The sequence below is a fragment of the Panulirus ornatus genome, chromosome 22 (genome assembly GCF_036320965.1).
Source record: "Panulirus ornatus isolate Po-2019 chromosome 22, ASM3632096v1, whole genome shotgun sequence".
Lineage (NCBI taxonomy): Eukaryota > Metazoa > Arthropoda > Malacostraca > Decapoda > Palinuridae > Panulirus > Panulirus ornatus.
In genome coordinates this window covers 10843404-10864840 of record NC_092245.1, presented here as the reverse complement: position 1 = coordinate 10864840, position 21437 = coordinate 10843404, and the positions used below count along the sequence as shown (strand labels likewise).

The following is a 21437-nucleotide window of genomic DNA, read 5'->3' as shown; positions in this document are numbered from 1 at the left end:
CAAACTTTGTTTTCTGTCTGATTGCAGGAGGTGAGGCCTGTATCCTTCCCTGGAACTCCGGGTCCAGGTTAGAATCCATGCAGAGGAAACGCCGGGTTTCTCCAACCCCGAAGATGTTGACAGGATCACGCCACGCCCTGATATCCTGGGATGTCAAAGGTAATGATGTGTAGACTGAGTGAAAATGTGTGTTGTGTAAAACAACGATCACAGGTGACTCTCGCTGGCCAGATTAGAAAACTGTGCGGTAGCACCACTAGGCGAAGTCTCCTTAAATGAGCTGTGTCATCGTCACTAGACAGAAATAAGTACAGTGGTGTCCAGACAATTCTTGCCAAAGGAGCTTCATGGCTGCATTTAAGGGGATTTTCGGTTCATATATATATATATATATATATATATATATATATATATATATATATATATATATATATATATATATATAGTTTGATAGATAGATATTATATTCATTTTAATGATATGTATCATTAACTGATTTGTGTATCACAAATGCATATACAGGTTGTGAGTCCGTAAGAAAACATACCCGTGGTTTCATAGATTATATCCTAATATCTGTCATTATCAACCTAGGTCGACGCCATCCATTAGTCTTACTCGGACAGAGTTGCCAGGAGCTTCACTCAGGGTTACCACTAATGTTGGAGTTACCAGAAACCTCAACCAAGTGGACTTCCGACTAACTTCCTCCAGGTAGGGTTTACTAGTAACGTCACTCAGGTAGAGTTACCAGTAGCCTCAGTACGGTAGAGTTACCAGTAGCCTCAGCCAGATAGAGTTACCAGTAGCCTCAGCCAGGTAGAATTACCAGTAGCCTCACCCAGGTAAAGTTACCAGTAATGAATCAAGAGCAGAGGTAAGACGGCGGTGTTTATGAACGGACCCATACCGGACCAGCGAACACTTTCTCTTGCCTTGCCCGCCCACCGATGGCCCAATATCACAACCATTGCCAGTCAGGGTGTAAGTGGACTGTCTGCTTAGAAAGCATGAGTGAACATCGAGACACAAGCTGGTGATATATATAAAGATTTACGAGGGCTTGAATAGCAGCAGAGTGTTAAGACTGATAGCCAGCCACGGGAGAGTTGAAGGCCGGTGTAGATAGTTATCCCAGAGCTGGTGGAGGAACGCTCATCTCTCTTCCTTATATTTTGTCGGTATTTTCGTTAACCTTATGAAAGAGATTTATTGTTGCGGCTTTTTATTGTGTTCTGATTATCAAGGTCATTTTTTATACCTACCAGTCATTACTTTTGAAATGAAAACATGAAGACACTCGCAATGTTAATGGTAACTGACATGTTCCTCCGTACTCCGTTGTCATTATAGATCGATGAACAATAACACTGATAAGTATCTTATGTTCTTTTTCTTTGTGTTACATAAGGTGTCTGATTGTGCACGTTACATAATGCGAACGCGAGATGTATATTCATGATTTCACTTGTGTTCCTTGTCATTTACAAGGCAGGCAAATATTGCCACTGTTGTATCGTTTACAATATTTCTCTTTCGCTTCAACAGTAACTTACCTACACCTGTTAACAGGTTCCCACTACTACCTAACCGTACTCATTTTACTCATATTTTTAACCTTGATTGTTGACAAGTTCAGGTAAGGCTTTTTATGCCTAACTCAGTGTTTCAGATTGAAAGAAAAAAAATTCTGTTTTTCTACGTATTGTATCTGTCCTGTTAACCATCATGATTTTCCGGCAGTGCACTCTTAAGTATTCATAAACTTAACTCTGTCATGTTTTAGATTTTAACTGTTTGTTACCTTGTCATTAGATGGACTTATACTTGAATTGATCACAATTACATTATATTTTGTTCGTTGTACTATTATACTCATGGGTCTATATTCAGTTCGTACAAATCACGCTCGAGTTGTTTATTCGGTCCATTTTGCATCACCCACGTAAGTTTTCAGTCACATATTTATCCCTGGTTACTGGATGTGGTGGAGGAGACCACCAGTCATGGTGGTACACATGTGGTGAAGGAGACCACCACAGTCATGGTGGTACACATGTGGGTTCTTCAGTAAAACATATTTCGCTCAGGTGGGGACGTAGTGGGCGGCGTACGTGCGGCTACAGCAGTGTCGACCCAGTGAGTTGGGTTTCACATACAGGTCGGTGTGTGTTCGTGCGTGTGTGTGTGTGTGTGTGTGTGTGTGTGTGTGTGTGTGTGTGTGTGTGTGTGTGTGTGTGTTGGGGTAAAAAAGCTGACCAAGGTGTGGCCGGCTCCCTGTAAGTTTTGGAGCGAGCTGCCAGGCACACCTGGCAAACTTAACATGTGGCAACGTTTGACTGTGGTGTAGCAGGCTGGCTGCTTCTCTACCCCAGACATACCTCCTGAAGACCTTGGCCGCTCCTTATTGGTCAGTTATGGGATCTATGTTGACGACACGATCGTCCAGACGTGTCCATCATTCACTGTCTTCGCACAAACCTCGCCATTTAGCTGTCGTTAGTCAAGTACTTCCATTTTATTTGATTATTTCTTCTCATCATTAAAATGGAATTATTTGCCACAGATCCCTTATTTTGCAGTGTTGGTTAAAGAGAACTTCTCATAAGTTATCATTATGTTTTGACACTATAACTCTTTTGAACGTTGGAATGGTGGAGACTGACCCTGTTACGTAAAGTATGTGATGAGAGAAATCTTGGTACGTGCACTTAGTAAATAAACTCAACTCAAGTATCCCATGACGACTCTTGCCTCCTTAGTCACGGTATTGCCTCCATCTGAACCACCTCACCTTAACCATCCGCCTGCCTACGTTCTTGTAGCTCCACACATTGCCTCTAGTGAGGCCACAAATTTTGCGCTTCACTTGGCCTCTACTGGGCTTGGGGTCACAAGGCTCATGACCTCCGTGTAAGAGCTATTGGATCTAGGATCTGGGTATGAAGGTCACCACGCATATGATCTCCGTCTGGGAACTTGTCATTATGTTAGAATTTACTGGAGTTACGACCTGTCTGGGGCATAACCAGTGTGTTAGACGTTACTGCGGTCATGACCTTTGAGGTACCACCGGTATGTCAGAGTTTATTAGGTTCATGACCTGCCTTAGGGATATTTGGGCCATAAATGTGCTTGAGAGGTCACGGTATCATGACGTGTATCCTTGGGTCACTAAAGTCATACATCACCAGTGTTTTAAGGTTCACTTGGGTCATAACGACTGAGGATTCCCTGGGGGTCACTATCCATGTTATAAAGATCTTTGATTTTAGGTCTTGGGGTCATGGGTAGCTGGAGACATACATTATGTCTGCGTATCGCTCTTCATGTCATTTAGACAAAGATTTAAAAAATTGGATTCACAGAGTTTTGTTCTGTAATTCAGAATTTCTCTTTCTATTTATGTCTCTCTGCAGGAGCAGTATATGGCAGGTATTAAGTTGTCACCCCTGCGCACGTCTGTCTCTTTGGTCACATTAGTGTTAGCACGATACCGTAAGAACAGCTACGTGAGAAAGCCTGCATACGCACTTTATATGTATCCCCCGGGGAAGGTAAAGAACTGATGAAATTTTGTAGGCACGTTGTCCAGTATATTTGAACTTTAGGAAAGAATTATTCTTCTGCATGTGATGTAACTCATGAACGCTAAATGATGGGAAGTTTCAATGTATCGCACATATATGTAATAGGCAAAGATATATATATCAGGATTTATTTGATATATGTATATTTTTTATAATGGGTTAACTTAGGTCGAAATATTATTACGATTATTATTATTATTATTATTATTATTATTATTATTATTATTATTATTATTATTATTATTATTATTATTATTATTACTATTAAAGACTTGGGTCTCGGACAAAAGTTCTTATCAAGGCCAGGCCCTTGACATGAAGAGGGCTAAAGAGATACAGAAGTAAGGAGAGAAGAAGGAAACTGTTCAAGAGTTTCGGACGATGAAAGTTTGCCTTTTGTAAAGGTTAAGGTCATAACTGTATGGAGAGAAATGAGAAGGTAAAGAGTTGTGAACCTTACTGATGTACGGAAAGTAAAACACGTCATAACGTCCCACCTATAACGTGCCAGCAGCAGCAACACAATAATCATGTAACGCTGTGGCTTAGCGAGTACACGCGTGTTGTGAATGTGGATGTGATTCACGTCAGGGTTGGAGGTTTGACGTGTACGTAAGATTGTTCTTCATCTGCTTGGCAGGATGAGTTGGTATGTGGTCCTAGTGTGCACCGGGGCATCGAGTGGATTATAAGCCATGGTTGTAATGTTAGAGCTGCCGACTTTCAGACGTCAAGATGGCCTTGATCTGTGTTATGAATGTCAAGGGGATAGTGACCAGTCCGGATGGATTTATTAGGAGCTACAGTTACTCAGTATGTTGTGGGAGGGTGATATAGAATATGGATTGTTCGAATAGCATTATTGTCTTGTTACAGAAATACTGTGACGTTAGTTAGTGTATACTTAAAAACTTACGGTATCATTGACTTCAGACGTACACATTCGAACACCTGAAACTTTATATCTGGAATAGTGAGAGAGATTTTGTAAGGTTTATTGCCTAACAGCATTACTGATCTGTGTGTACGAGGGTCAACAGGAAACGTATGTGCAATGGGGCCACACCCAGACCCCGCCATCGTTATCGTGTTCAGAGGACGAAATGGATGATAAAAAACAGTTTCAGAAAGCAAATATCCGCTTGTGTTGTCAGAAAGACATCATTCTGGTCACGTAGGTGTACGGTATACGAGTACTGAGAGAGGTCGATGAAGTCATCACCTTACGAAGCTCTTCCAGTGATTTCTAAAGGGAAGTAATAGTTTAAAGTAAGAGAGTGTTCCCTGTTGCACCATCGTACAGACGCTGCAGTACCACACACCAGGGAACGTACGTGAGACAACTAATTTTCCGCAGCGAATGTGAGTGACGTTTGACCTCTCGCTAAACACTGTGCCAAATATTAAGGCCAAGGAAAGTGCTGGGGGTTTGCGATGAGATTAGCGCCACAAAAAGTTATATGGGCAGCACCACCATACCGGCGCAGCGACACACACGACACTTAAAATAACTTGATAACTGGGGTGGTAACGATGTTTTTTTTTATAAACTTATCAGAAGAGATTATGGATAATCTTTCCCATTACGATGTTAAGCCGGTACTGACTGAAAGTTGTACTTGTAATATTATATAAAGTGTGATGAAAGCACCGGTACTGACTGCACCTCACGAATGGCACTTGTTTCTTGAAGTTGTACAGACGCGTTGTCTAACTCTGTTGTCGACGTTCTCAGTATGGAGACCTGCATAGGCAACTCTTGCCTGAATGCTTGCTTATTCCCAGAATGAAAAGCAAAATAACCGTAATCTTGAATTATGATTTGTGTATTTTTGGAGCAACGCTTGTTTCTACACTTGGCTAAATATTGTCGGAGGAAACTCTACAGGTGGAGGCATGGACGTGTGTATCCCCCAAGGGAGCGTAACTCTCTCAAAACAGTCCCACCGTCTGTCAGCCTCTCACCTTAGCTGTTCTGGGTCGTGCCTTGGTCGACCTCATCCCCAGCTGGCGTCTAGACATTTGTCGACCCCAGACGTCAGCCTACAGCTCCAGTTACACCACAGAATGGGTCGAAATGTATAACTTTGATTTGCAACTCGCGAGCATTGACATGTGTTACACCTGTGTCATGTTGTATCTTAGACAAGTTAATAACGCAGGCAAGATTACGTTTTTCTTGCAGTAATATTATTTGGTCTACCACTGAATCTTTCACTTGGTCATGCTTAGCATATTTACATTAGCTTATAAGCAATGAACCAGATACTGGAGTAGTATATGTATTGGTTAAGACTACCGTCACCCAGTGCTTCCAGTTCATCTCTGAAGCTTCTTCAGTAAATGAATATTGAGCAGCACTGGTCAACCGCGACAATATATTATGTGTTTACCAAAGAAGAAATATAAGTGTGAACACGAGTGTGGCGCTAACATGACGTGTGGTTGAGTGGAGGTAATGAAGCCAAACCCCACCTCTGGTTTGATCCAGTCAGCTCACCATCAACATTAGAGGCAGATGCTATCTCACTCACACGTAAGGTGTCCGACGAGTCACCTGCACAGAACCCCCAGATAAAGACTGGTAGACTTCTAAAGACTTAATCGCTGACAATGACAGATGACCTCCTCAAGGGCCTGGCAGCAGGAACATAAATTCTGCATGAAAAGAAAACGACCCGACGACTCTTCCTCGTTCTCAGTGACGTCACACTGACGAATTCTCCGCTTCGATTCAGTTGGGTTTTAACCACCAATTACGAAGTAACTTTAATGCGATTACTAGCGTCCACTTTACCTCTCTGAAGACTTGATAGTCCATGAGGAACACAAACAAAGGCAGTGTGAATTCTTTGTTAAACCGACTGTTAATGACAAGTGGTAAGTTAGGGTGTTAAGATCTCTCTCCCCAACACCCTCTTCATTCTCCTACCTTGAAGGGGTCGTCCAGACATGAATCGCTAGACTAAAAACTTTGGTACAAACAACTTTGAAGTGGTGTAAAGGCTGACGCACTAAATCTAGGTCTGCTCTAAATAAACTTGGTTAATGGCAGTGCAGAAGGTCTGGCATATTGTCACACATTTATGGATTCGTATGAACTGATTTGAAAAAAAGAAAAAAATAAGGACTGATAGAGAGTCAGTACCTAGTTATACTAAGAAATGGAGTACGTAGTTGTACTTAGGACGGTTTCGCGAAAAGGTAGGGCTAACGCATAGCGATGGCCGCAGGAAAATATAGTTTCAAAGAACGAATTGTGTGAATTACGTGTTGTCAAGGGTTATGTGTGGGAAGCAGTGATTGTGTGTTTGTGGAGTGAAAGCCAGCAACTTTGCCACATGGGAAGGCGGTTGAGGCAGAAAGAAAACCCCGCTATCTCCGCTAAAGTTGTGCTTCTTGACGAACACTGAAGTGTTGGCTCACTGAGCAGTTGTCACGAACCTTCCCGATACCCAAGTGGGTAGTATTGGTAATATAACTTCCTGGTCGGTGGCTGCGTACCGCAGAGTTAAAGAGAAACTTTTGACACTACATAAATATGTGGTTTGATGTCATTGTTACGAGCCAAACCAAACAATTATATCGTTCGTAATGCGATAGATCTCCCAACGCATTACGCATATGTTTGGTTACGCCAAGAGTAAGAAGTTACCTTCATAAAGGATGTATCATCGAATTACTATCTGGCCAAAGAATTTCTCACCCAAAAGGTTTCCGTCCTTTCCTTGCTGCTCATTGCAGCTCAGCTTTGAAGCTTGAGGAGCCCCTGGAGAAGAGGTCCTTGGGGTTTTCTGTATATATATTGAAACATTGCCACAACCCCACGTGACTGCAGGTAACAGAAGCCGTGTGCTTAAGAGAATATAATCCCTTCATGAATCATCAAAGAACAGGACAGCCTAGACCTCTACAACTGTTCTCTACTGCACCCGACATGACCTCACTGTCTACCTCCTTTGAACTTTACCAGGAGACATCAGGCAAACCCCACAACTGTTGACCCAACGAGTTTGACTCCTATCGACTACACTACCATTCATGAACTCCGAGGGAACACGGTCCAACAATCAATATATTATCTGCGTCATTGCTCTCAACACTTCAAGATGTAGTCATTCCCATTTTGTTCTCTCTATCGTGTATATCATACCGAGTAGATTTAACTGAAGATGGGCAGGGTTCGTGTACACGGAACATCTCTTGTATTTCAAGAATAAAGTGAAAATGAATATAGGATGTTTGATTCACAGTTTATCTGATGAAGCAAAACGTATGGTGAGAATAGTTAAAGAACAACAGAAAGCTATTATGTGAAATATGCATTATTCTTTAATAAACAGTATAAATATTTTTTATGCAGTAATGTGGGAACTAGACATTAATACCTGCATCGGATTATGCACTACAGCATCTTGTTGTTGAGAATCAGAACATGAAATTTATAGACTGTTTTGATTTGACAGTTTAACCCAGACGCTGTATGGGAAAAACCTTGATCCCACACATCCTTGCACTGTGAGGGAGACTGCGTTTAGCCACCTTCAGCCAGATGAGATATGGCTGACTAATTTCTACGAAACCCTGGTGGAACAGTAGCCCGCTCCGGTCGCCCTTAACCTTTTGGCTAAATCAACTATTGTTGTACCTTTGGGCGACGGTCAACTACCTGAAGGTAGATCACGAATTAGATATTTATGTTCAAGAGTTTATTGATAGGGTACTTAGAGTTGGTTATTCTCGCTGTGTTTTGGAACATGGTAGAAGCTGCGTCAGGTAACATTTTTGTTTGATTTTGAGAAAAGTCAGGGATGCATCGAGTGACCTTCGAGGACTATTCCTGGGTCAGTCACTGAGGTGAGGCAGGAGTGGGCCCCACTGCCAAGGTGAGAGATGGGCTAAGGAACAGCTGCCACACTCTCCATGACGTGGCGCTTACCAGTGGGTCGTGTGGCCCTACCGGTCAGGGCAAGAACTGGTTTACTGAGACAGTTCCTTGCTACCTCACAACACACGCTGAGGCAGACTGGTGTCCTGATTTTCAAAACTAGTACTTAGGACTTCCAGTGTTTATAGAGTTGTAGCAGCATGCTTTCCTAAACAGCCGTCTATGTAATTTGCTTTGAAACACAAGTGATTCATCCTTGTTAAGTTGCTTATAACCGTCATAGTGATATGCTTCTCAGTTGTCATGTTATGAATCTGCTAGCAACAAGAGTATTGGACAGTATTGGGTGTGTTAGTAGTATTGCTGGTAGCAACAATATTGGTTGTAATAGTACTGTAGCAGCAGCAATACTGGTTTCAGTAGTAATAGTGCTAGCAACAACAATATTGGTAGTAGTAGTAATACAGTAGGGGGACTCACCACTCCACTTGACACCATCGTCCACCGCCATCTCACTGACAGCCCAGAGGTCATCAGCAGTGTTCTGGTTAGCCTGGCTCTCTTTCTGTGCGGCTGCGGCCGCTCTGAACGAGGCATCTCCGATGTAGCCATTGTTCACGTGTCCATTGGACTCCTGTGGAAGTGAGACTCATCAGTAGACGTCAAGAAGGAATTTCACATCCTATCGAGGATAAGGAATTGCCTAGTTATATTTATTTGATATGTTTATGATTTAGTAAATACATAATTCTTTCCAATGCACAAATATTCAATAGTTAATTTAGTGTTATGTAATACATGAATGAATTACTTTTAAAGGTATCCAGTAAACATTTCATGCCTGGCAAAATGTGACATCGCTTTTTTCCTTAAACTGGAACTCGGACATGAACGACTGTATGATGTTGGGAGGTTCCTTGTGTTTAGTTATGTGCGGCTGGTCACGTGTGCCAGGCTATCATGTTATGCGTTATGTATTGAGTCTAACAGAGACTGTTCTGTGAAATGTATACGGAATCATATCGTATGTAGTACTTCAGTATATATGGTATAACACGTTAGAATTTCTGAAGACATATTCGCATGTATAACAAAAATGTACACTTGAGCAGTTAACTCAGGACCGAAGCTCTAAAATGAAATTTATACTCCGGTAAGATTTCTACAATAAGGAGCTTTGTGTACCATGGTAATGTGAAAGACAACTAGTGGAGGCAAGAGCTGAAATATTGTATGAGTTAAGCGGTTGTCGTCCATACCAAGAAATGTACCTAGTGTTTGGTGTGACAACATCACTGACGAATACTTTCTCATCCATCACGGTGTCGTCAGGTTTGGTCTGCTTGTTGAACACAGTAAATATTACATCCCGTCCCTGATCCACTCTTTGAGATTTATTTGCCCGAGGTAACAACTGCTCAACATACTTTTTTCTTTCTTTTTCTCTCATGGATATTTTTTCCCCATTGTACTTGGCTGCAGTAATCGCTGTAGTGAGGATAATTAGTTTGTGGTGTTCTTCAAGGTTGAGGGTCCCAAGCGTTACACCACATTCTAATGAATAACACGTCAAGTGACCATACGCATTTCCGGTCAGTAATTGAGATAATCGCCTTCTACATGAACCGACCAACTAAAACTATAACCGCAAAACCAACATTTACATAAAAGAACACAGTGGCAGGCAGCAAGGCAGGGGGCTCTTATTGGTTGATGCTCGTTACCTTGAGATAATGGTCGGGAAACACAAATGTGACCCTTGCACGGGACACGCCCACAGCTTCATCAGACTCCAAGATGCTCTTGGTCACGAGTCGATGGTTATGAGTCTGTGGTCACGGGTCATTGGGCAGACGGAAAGCAAAATGGAAGCCCATGACAACCAGGCCTCAAGACCACTTCCCTGTGCACACGTGACAACAGGACATTCCAGTTGGCTCTCTATACAGTATGTTCAAACCGGTCTTGTGGCTCTGCTCTCTCAGGAAGTGGGAGTTAACGATACAAGATAGTGGGGAAACGTTTATATATATCCTACAATATATCATTTTTGCAACAAGCCACTGGAAAATTGGGTTTTGTGGCAGCTGTGCACGGCTGAGATGCTGCATAAACGGCCACTGATGTATGGAGGAAATTACAGCACATGTACATATGCCCGTCTCATCTACAGTATTTTTGTGCACTGTCGCGTTGACTGAGTCCACAGCAATGTGTCATTACGTTACTCCTAAAAATACCATATTTTGATTAGTCAGTTTTATGTACAGTTATTTACGTAGGTCACAGACTTTGGGTGGTGTTCGTCAGTAGCAGCACAGGGAAATTGATATGATAATTGTCGACTTTGTTGAATTAGTTATGTGTCGGTGACGATGGCAGGTGATGGACAGTTGGTCGGTTTGGTGCAGAACAGTAAGATTTTCATTCGTTGTACTGGCGGTATGTAGTTTGCATGGTCGGCACCACAGAACGTGTGAATCATCAGTAATCATAATGGTTGTTGACATGGCAAGTGCTGGCATACAAGCGAACTATCGCTCCTGATGATCGACAGTAGTTAACCTGCTTGACAGTGGATGCTGATGGTCCTTGCCTAACTCTGAGGATTGATGAAGAGAATACTGTAACCATCATTGTGACTCGAGTGATCATAACAATGTGACAATAATGGTCGGTAGTTAACGTTGTAATAATGGTGAACGAAGTGATAAATGACGTAGGTAGGAAATCAAGACAATTGTGAATGGTGAACAGATGTTGTGGCTGTGTTGAGTGCTGCTGTTTAGCGAGACAAACGAGGGCGTCACCTTAGAGCCATGCAAGGTTGGAGACAACGTGTGCTGCCTCTCATGTAATGAGGCTAGCCAGGTACGGTCAGGGCAAGCATCTTGTATACTCTCAGTTATAGAACTGGTGTTGTAATCTTCACGATTATAGAATATATATTTTGTCTCCGTGAAATGGGTAAAATGCATATCTATTACTCAAAAGAATGGAGTGAATCCTTCGATGATCCATGAGTGGATTATCAAGTTCCTCTCTTCACATGTCGATCTGTATCTTGAATCTATAAAATCCTTTGTTGGACAAACTTCAGTATGGAGAAGCATGAAGAAGCATCACCAGCAGAAGTAGAGGAAGCAGAGGCGTTCCTCGGGACAGTTAAACTGATTGAATGGACCATAAAAGCAGTGGAATATACATGATAGTGCACATGATGTAATGTTTCAGACCGTGAACTATTACACAAACCTGTATCAATGTTTTTTAACAGCTCACCATCTTCCTTCCTTTGTCTTTAGCGCTCTTCCCCATACTCAGAAACCGAGGGCTATCCTCACCTAAAGGTCTTCCATGGCCAACAGTAACTCAAGGTAACATGGCCATCCAAGGGTTGGGAGAGGCGCAAGTGGCCCTGATGGTACGGCACACCCAGTTACTATGCTGGCGAGGAACTCTGCCCACAAAAACTGGTGGGAAAGGCAGACGAGGCAGGCGGCAAACGAAGGCCGTCTTTGAAATTTTGGGAAAGTAGTTAAAACAGATGGGTGAAGAGGAAGGACGAGTGAGTAAGACACTGGAATTCTAATGAGGAAGGTACTTCATCAGAAATGAGAAGAAAGCAGGCACGTCCGCCCTACCATAGCCACGGGCAGATGACTTCCCCATACTACAAGGTCACCTACCTCGCACTCCTGACAAAGAGAACAGACCTCATGACGTAACCACTCGCAAACATCTTCATCACATGGTCCTTAGCAGAAGGAGTTCAACCAACCTCCCCGGAGTCTGTGTTCGTGTCAGAACGCCATAAATAGTTTGTTCATATTTTATGTTTTGTGTGTGTTCCTGATGGTCCTGATCATATAAGGTTTTGGTATTGGTCTTTTTTTTTCTTCATGTTGTTGTGTCTTGATCAAAGTGGATGATCGTGTTTTCTGTAGACATGGTACAGTGTTGTCTCTGTTGAGTCGAGTCTTCTGGAGTTGTAACGTCGTAGGCTTCAGCTGTTGCGACCGGACTGGGTTCATCTTTATTGACAACTAACTGCGTTCGTGTATTTCATGAAGGTGACCCACGCTAGTTGTGACCACGTGTAGAGGAGGGTAGAGCAACTGGTGAAGACGGAACACGCCCCTCAGCCTTGGCACGAGTGTGGAGGGTGGTTCACGGCCGCCAGACCCATCACGGGCAGTCGTGTCCCGCTAATCAAGAAAAACTGCCAGGAAGACGCAGTGCGTTAGTGACCTTGTACGATCTGTTATTCCGTTCTGGCATACAAACAAAAAAGGGACTGAGAAGTGATCTGCTGGGAGTTGAGACACCGATGCTGGGAGTTGAAATGTCAGTGTGAGGACCAGCATCTGCAACGCTGCTACAGGAATCTTTGTGTACCGTACAACTGTATTATTGTAACGCTGCACAACTGTATCATTGTAACGCTGCATAACTGTATCATTATAACGTTGCACTTCTTGATTGCCCAACCCATTGAAACAAAATGTACAGTTTACTCCAAGGTATACCACATGTGGTAGTGCATACCGTTGTTCATAAAGTCCAAGATTGGAAAGTCAGGATCCAGTAAGGACATCAGAGTGTAGCATTCTGCTGGTGTCCTTTACATACTGGTATGGCTGGTGATGATACAGTAGATGCTGAAGCAGAAGCAACTCTTTCTATCAATCATTCTATATATGAGAGATATGTAAATGGCAGGCTAGATGGCAATTAGGACCCCCCAGAAATTACAAACTACAGAAGATAAACTTATTCAGGTGTATTCATTCTCTCTTTCATGAGGAACCGCCATTTTGACATTGTTGACCAAAAATTGGTCAGGTAATGGAGTGGAGGCCCACCCCAGTATTGACACCGGCAGTCGCAGAATTACCGTGGAACATGAACTAAGTGGGTGTCATCAGTGTATGGGTCTCACTGAGTTACGTATGATTTACATAATAATACTGGAGTATATATAAGTATTCCAGAGATTTTAGATCTTAATAATGTTATTAGTTTGATTAGCTTTTTAAAGAAAGTAATAAATATGATATATAACCATAGGGTTGTGGCGCCATACAAATTTCATGAAGTCAGTCCATCAAACATGTACTGTTGTAGATGTACTCGGAAGATCATATTTTTTCTTTGCTCATGCCTCTGTCTCCAGAAGTTTAATTCATATGAGATTAAAAGGAAAAATAATGTAATTAGATTATGATTACGTAATGTAAAGAGTCTTTGTGATGGTGAAGATATAAGGTAAGAGTATCTCGTGTCATAACAATAGGTCTCTCGAGTTTAACAATAATACATTTGAAAGTAAGATGCATTCTTACGTCATCCCCGGTCATTCATTCATGATAATACTTGACGACACCTGAGACACAGGATTCCTGGCTGTACATTATTTTACTGAGGGAGACGTTGACCGAAGGTGTAGATCACTTTTATGGAGTGGCACCCAAGCACCAAGACTGGTCGGTAGTGCCTGTACTCCTTCAGGAAATAACCAACATTAGTCATACAATGGTTCTTTGTTTTGAAGTTAGAGACGACCAAGATGATGAAGTTAGAGACGACCAAGATGATGAAGTTAGGGACGACCAAGATGATGAAGTTAGAGACGACCAAGATGATGAAGTTAGGGACGACCAAGATGATGAAGTTAGAGACGACCAAGATGATGAAGTTAGGGACGACCAAGATGATGAAGTTAGAGACGACCAAGATGATGAAGTTAGAGACGACCAAGATGATGAAGTTAGGGACGACCAAGATGATGAATTAAGAAAGGACGAGTATGGTGAAGTTATAAAGGAACGTTATGATAAACTTAAAGAGGGTCATGATTATGAAGTTGGAGACCTTGATGATATAGAGACCATAATAGATAGATTAGAGAGGATCATTATGATGAAGGTAGATGAGCAAGCGAGATTAGCAACTTTAGCTTAGTGCGAACAAAGTCGCCGGTATAGTTCTCTAAATTTAAGGCTTTATTATCGTGTGCGGTTGAGCGTACTACGAGCCATGGAACGCTGATCCTGAGGGTAATGTGCATGAGAGTGTGACGTGTCACCCTACCCTGCTTACCTCTCCTTCAGATGATCAAATGATTGACTCATTTGGTTCACAAAAGAGAGAAGTTGGGTATCGGTCGTAGGTAAAGCAGGATTCATCCATACACTCCTATGCATGACTCGAGAACCCTCACACCCACGCCACCTACATGACGCAACGTGGATCTGAAAGTCACTTTGCGCCGGATGCACCTAAACACCGGAAACACCAGAGAGGACTGGCAGAGAGGAGGTGTGGCGGCATCCGCGTATGAAGAGAAGGACCAGATTATCCTGTATGTACACCACATATGGCACTTGTGACTTGCATGACGCTATTCTGACCCAAGACACTGAGTATTACACAACTAGAGGAAGCAGTGCATGAAGCCGCCTGACCGCCCATGACTCAGGGTGTTCCCCAGCGGATACTCCAGCATCAAGCTGCCCTTTGTCGGTGCCTTAAGAATCACGTGTGGTGGTGGTGTATTGTGACACACCTTCATCTGTTCTTACTTTATTGTCTCAACCATTGATTACCAGACTTCCCTTGTTATTGGGTCAGTATAACTACAGGACATTAACAATGTCATGCACACCACAAGACTTGCTGCCTATGACAATATATATATATATATATATATATATATATATATATATATATATATATATATATATATATATATATATATATATATATATAAATAATCATTTTTGACCCTAATGTGTTCTTTTTAAGAAATATTAGTGAATCATTATGTGGTGGTAGTTATAGATGATCGTGTTAGATGTAACCATCATGATAGGTAGGTCGCTGGTGTGTCACGTCCTACCAGACTCAACCATCGTCGAGATGCCCACTGGTTGTGACTTCTGTTATCCTGAAATCCAGCAGGACAGTGATAAGCCTTGACGAACGTAAGAGGATTATAGATCCTAATGTTGTTATACTTTTGTGGATGGAAGAGTTACGCTGGCCTCAAGCATGGAAGAGTTACGCTGGCCTCAAGCATGGAAGAGTTACGCTGGCCTCAAGCGCCACTGACCCAACTGGGTCAGAGGGTCGGACTCAGGCACATCATCACTACACAGTCAGAACTGCTTGGTGCGCACCTACCGCTTGGTGGCTGGCGTGACACTAGAGAGCAACGTTAGATATATACGTTAAACAAATGACCTCGTATAAATTCAAGTGAATGTTGCGCTGTCTTTCCCAGAGACACGAAATTCAATAACACCTTTTAGTTTTGATGACCTCGGCATGAGAGATATGAGTTCCAGGTACAAAATTAATGAAATCTTGAATCATCTCATATTACATTGTAACAATGGCTGTGTTTAAGAGGCGAGGCAGCCAAGGGCCTGGACGGGAGGTGGGGCTTACCTCCCCACCGATCATTACACCCACGGACCACACAAGGTCATGCCACCTGCCGGGCACACTCTGAAATTCCTTATACGTTTAGCGGAAACATTAAAAGTCGATGAAGGCCAATCGTTCATCTCTGAAAGCTGGTGACAGAGATATGGATTTTGCATACGTAGTAATGATGATAAAGTTATTCAGTTATAATTGAAAAATAATAAAACTTTTCTATGTTGAATTACAAGAATGGCGATCATGTGTACATTTTTGTTTTTCTGCGTACTCGCCTTTCCCGCAATAGCGAAGCACCGCCAGGACCTGAGTCTTCGTGGAAAAATCCTCGTGTTGCTCGTTTTTGTCTTGCTCCGTTACACGACGTAAACAGACGGAGGAACAAATCCAGGATTTTTCCTCGAAGGTTCCGTCCCTGACGTTGCCTTGCTGTCACGAACGCATCAAGAAAGAAATCGCATGATGACCACCATACATGTGATCAACTCATAGCCAGTTATGAACAACATTCCACTTGCCGTTTCATTATACATGGACGAAGTTACAGAAGATTCTACGGTAAACAAGCACCCCAGAAGTTCACGCAAATGTCGTGCAGTATTACGTGTGGCTCATGTCATACGTGACAGAGGGAGGAGGTGGGCTAGACGGGCACCGGTGCTTGGTAACAATATTGTTGGCTCAAGAGTTGCGACCTGCACCACGCCCTAACCTGTCAGGATAAGGCAGCCAACCAACAACCTTCCATGAGGTTCACAAGGCTACCAGGAAGCTTAGTTATACGTCGTCGGTGTAGGAAAAAGTATCTTGTTTTCTTTCTACTATACATTACGTATACATTAATGACTGTGAACTTTTAGTCTTGACTTGTACAGTATATTTTCTCCCAGCACCCCTCCCGCCCCGGTACCCTTATCTTTGCAAGTGTTTTGTTTTACTGGAGGGGATTAATCACGTCTTGGTGTGTGTGTGTGTGTGTGTGTGTGTGTGTGTGTGTGTGTGTGTGTGTGTGTTTGTGTGTGCGCGTTTGAGATTTAGTCTATATACGAGCGTAAATGTAGGCGTAAGTGTAAATATGAATATAAAAGTAGTTTTGTATGTACGTTGGTATTGCCGCCAGCACTCTGCTCCTCGTCATCAGCACTTCTCTCCTGTTTCCACCAGTTCCTCTTCCTGAATATCCTTACTCCATTTTTATTCATATGTGATTCCACTAATCATATCAAATATCCTCTGGCCACCCCTTCCTCGGTGTCCTCCAAAGAATCACTTCAGTCATTCCCTTCTCATTTCCCACAATGGGATCCTTCCATTCCAGCCCTCGTCATTGCCTTCCAGAATCCTTCCAGTCAGTCGCTCAGCGTCGTCTTCCACAGCTCTTCATTGTCCTGTATGAAACCCTTTGAGTCAGTCCCTCCTAAGCGCCTTTCCCCTAAGCAGCTGTCTGCCTTCTTCCTCCCTTAGGAGGCGAGAATCAGGTTTAGCGTCTCTCGGCTACACAGGTGGACTAACCTCGACTCGGTCTCTAGTAAAGAAGTCTGTTGTAATCTGATACAAGTATTTTGTACCCCAACCCCTTCTCTCACCTCCAGCATCAGGACATGTTGCAGCCAATATACATGGATTCTGATCCCATTCACTGCATTTTAACCCTAGCTCATCCCTCCCCTTAAGATCACCCCGACAGGCCATATCCCTTAACCCCCATCCCCCTCCTCATTGTGTGTGTGTGGGTCCCGCCTTCCCCGCCTAGTAACCAACCACCCGGCCGTGCTCACCAGTACAAAAACTAACCCTGGGAAAGACTATCATCAGGTCTGGAAGAGTGTGCTCCTCCTGGTCTTCCTACTCCTCCTTCTACTTGCTCACACTAACCTTCATTAACATTTACCAGAATGTTTGTTGCAACCGTTATGTAATGTCTTGACTATATATATATATATATATATATATATATATATATATATATATATATATATATATATATATATATATGTGTGTGTGTGTGTGTGTGTGTGTGTGTGTGTGTGTGTGTTCTACTTTATCTGCTTCATTATCTCCGTCTGGCAGATCATAACCAGCATGATGGTAAGGCCATAATGATGTGTTGGAAAAATACTATGATTTTGCCACCATCTTTTGAAACTCCACGAGAGTAAACCAATGAAATGAAACACAAGAACAGAGAAATTGTAGTTTAGATGAAAGGTAAAAGAAAGAAGAGAAACTGAATAATCTTTGATGAGTTAGTAGGAGGGGAGGCGTGCAAGATGACTCCAACATGGATGCTAACCCAGAAGCCATACCGTTGCCTCAGGACAAGGGTATCACCGTCATTACCCCCAACCCTTGCTAGGAACTGTAACTTTGGGTCTGGGGTTACAGTAACAACGTGATTTCCATCCTAGGAAAAAAAAAAAAAAAGCCCACCGTCCCAAGGTAAGCGCTACCGCCCGCCCAGCCGGTAAGGACGCCCCTCACTCGACTGCCCTTCCTACCCACCGTCACCTGGTGTGCTGCCACCTAACCTCGCTAACAACCTGACCTCGGTGCAGTAGTTAAGTCATTGTCGTTTCCCGAGATCCCAGTCCGTTGAAACGCCTTCTTTTCATGGTGAACACTGTCACAGGTTGGGATCTTGTGGTTACGTAAACCTGAGCCTGATGCCATGGTAAGCAGCGCCCGTCGTAGTTCTAACGGTCTTTGGTCCTAGGGGCGTTAGTCGCGGAACCCAGCCCATGAATTATCAAGATATGTGTTGATTTCCTTAAATAAAGGGAGAAAAATAACGATCAAGACTGTTCATTCAATGCCTAGTTGATAGTAAGATAAGTGAATGAAACGATTGAAACTCAGAAACGTTTTCTGATCCCGACAATGAATTTCACTTCAAAATGTCGTCACAATACCCTCAACGCTTGGTATATTCTGTTTCCAGTGGAGCAGTTCCTTGTGAAAGTGGATCAGTGATGGTGTCTCATCGATAGGGTTCACGTCCCCTCCATGTAATGGATGGTAAAGCATTGTGAAGGTGAGCAACGCACCTTCTACTGCCGCGCCTTGACACCTGTTGTATGGGGAGCTGAAGGTTGGCTAGAGCCTCCACCTATGATAAGGGGTGAGCGGTGCATGGGGTCCCCCCAAGCTGCCGGACACACAGCCTCACCGGTGACACGATGTGAGCGGTGCACGGCTCCCCTCCTGCTCGTCGGATATCAACAGCCAGTGACATCCAGTCTTATGTGTTGTAATAGGATTTCCTGGATGTGTGGCTCATTTTATTAGAACAATAGTGACATGCAATATGACTAATGACGCATTCAAGACTGGGATTTAATAAACAACAAACGTAATAATGAATTTCTTGAGCAGATTCACTCAAAGACAGCAATAAATATAATGATATTCTGAAAGATAAACACTTGGCAAGAAGTCGAAGATATGATAGTGTTGCAACTGGGCAGCTTCCTGCGTACATACCAGGCACACAACGTGAGACAACAATGGGCTGTTTAGGGTTATATATACTGAAGCAACGCCCAGGTCCCTGAGTAACCTCTCTCTCTCTCTCTCTCTCTCTCTCTCTCTCTCTCTCTCTCTCTCTCTCTCTCTCTCTCTCTCTCTCTCTCCCTAAATTCAAGCTTCAAGGATGATGATATAATTGTGCCCACTTGGTGTCACAACCATTTCCCATGTAAGGAGGCGTATACTGTACATGAGAGAGGTCTTACCCTAGAAACGTATGTCTCTCGCACGTGTTACCTTATTACCTAGGTTTTATGTCTTGTATTAATGATTGTGTATGGGATTACAAATTTGCCGACATGTGTCTTTGTTAATTTTCATCTTTTGCTTAATTTCTCGTGTATGTGAGTGTGGAAAGTGGTTGATCGCTCCCGTTTCGTGGAAGTTGTATATAGTCCGAATCTGTTAATGCAAGAACCGAAAGAACACTATGCTTCTCTCTTTGTTTCATGGCGTCACTGGTTAATATGTGTCGGAGTGTTGCCCTACAGCATACCCAACTCTGACAACGACGGAAAACTGACGTAAACCGCTGTTCTCTGTCATGCGTCTGCCTGTCTCCTTTTCATCGTGGAAAGCTAATGAAGTCGGCACCATACGCCTCTCTTCAGGTGGTTGAGTGTAGTGTTATGTATAAAATAAGAGGTTGTCGGGCGTGTGCACCTCTTACTCCCTCTGCTGGTGTATTAGTTGCTAGGAGTATTGGTATGTTTGTGCATGTATGCTTTCGTCTTCGCATGAGGATGACTCAGATATTTGGATTTAATTCTCACGAGTTATGTATGTTAGTTACTGTGACAGAGTGTGCGACCTTCCAACAACGGTACTGTGAGGCTTTGTAGCCATACGGTGAAGCTAAGGTTCGTGGTGATGGACCTTTGTACAGGTGTGAATCATTTGACAAATACTGTATAAAAGTAAATACTGTAGAGCACGCAGCCGTGTGAACGCTGATATTGACAGTAAACGATCAGTTTGAATGATGAATCATTAGTTTACACACAACTGCTCAATGTTTAGTCTGATGACAAACGGAAAATATGAAGGACCAAACTGTAGAGAAGGACGGTGTCTACTGTTAAGGTGCAGTCAAGTAAACTGACGGGGCGACATCCCCGGATCACAAGGACTCACAGATCATTACCATAGACCACCGCCCAACCACTCCTGTACAAGGTGAATCATTGTCACAGGCATCAGACTGCCACACACTCACCTTGAAGCATTTTTTATGGTGGATCACCATCGACTTTCGTATATACATTTCATTTTTTGATCATAGGGGTAACACCATTTTATAACCATAATCATGAATTGTCAAACTATTTACTTTTACGATTAAACTTTTTAAAGAGATTATATTTGTGGTATACAAAAAAGGTCACTTCTGGAAGCATATTTTTAACAGCAACGCAGTATCAGTTTCAAACTGTGAGAAGCCACTTTCGTTGGCCTTCAAAGTTTGTCATCCATAGAAAATGGGAAACGAACCAAGGTACACTACACTGAAGGTTAACGTCATCTAACTAAGGTAGCCACGATGTACAGGGATTTTCTTGAAGATACTTTAAACAAACCAAGAGCAAAGCTGTCATGCATGAGCAAGCCACCCGCTCGGGTTGCTAGGAAGTGAATGGCATGTAGCCAACCACTGTAGATTTTCATGGGTATTATGTGAGAGACTCACGTCACGGACTGAAGAGCTTTACGAGGCCAGGATGTGGATGAAAAACGGTGGCAAAAGAAAGAATAGGAAAATATATATTCTTGAAAATAGACGATTGGAATGAAGACAAGATAAAGAAAGATCTGTGTCTGGTACATGCCTGGAAAATAGTCACCCTTGGTAACTTAGTTGTGATGAGACATTTAAGGCTGACCGTCTTGATACCTCAACACTCCCAACGGTCAGGTGGTACATCCCTGGGCGGAAGGTGTCTGCAGCCTACTACATACATCAGCCACGATAGTAAAGTTGTGTACAGTAC

The 21437-nt window shown here is 42.9% G+C and overlaps 2 protein-coding genes across 3 annotated transcripts in view; one reads left to right on the top strand and one right to left on the bottom strand.

The window, feature by feature from the left end:
• Positions 1 to 21437, top strand: part of LOC139756545 (ras-related protein Rab-24-like) — a 369051-nt gene that overhangs the window by 37032 nt on the left and 310582 nt on the right. For both annotated transcript variants that reach the window (XM_071676111.1, XM_071676109.1), the window contains exons 2-3: positions 28 to 159; positions 595 to 714. The gene's annotated coding sequence lies outside the window, so the exon portion shown is untranslated. The remainder of the gene's footprint in view (positions 1 to 27; positions 160 to 594; positions 715 to 21437) is intronic.
• LOC139756544 (sodium-dependent phosphate transport protein 2B-like) overlaps positions 1 to 21437 on the bottom strand; it is a 56133-nt gene that overhangs the window by 30976 nt on the left and 3720 nt on the right. Inside the window, exon 2 of the mRNA XM_071676108.1 lies at positions 8959 to 9112. Coding sequence (XP_071532209.1) covers positions 8959 to 9112 — 154 coding nt within the window. The remainder of the gene's footprint in view (positions 1 to 8958; positions 9113 to 21437) is intronic.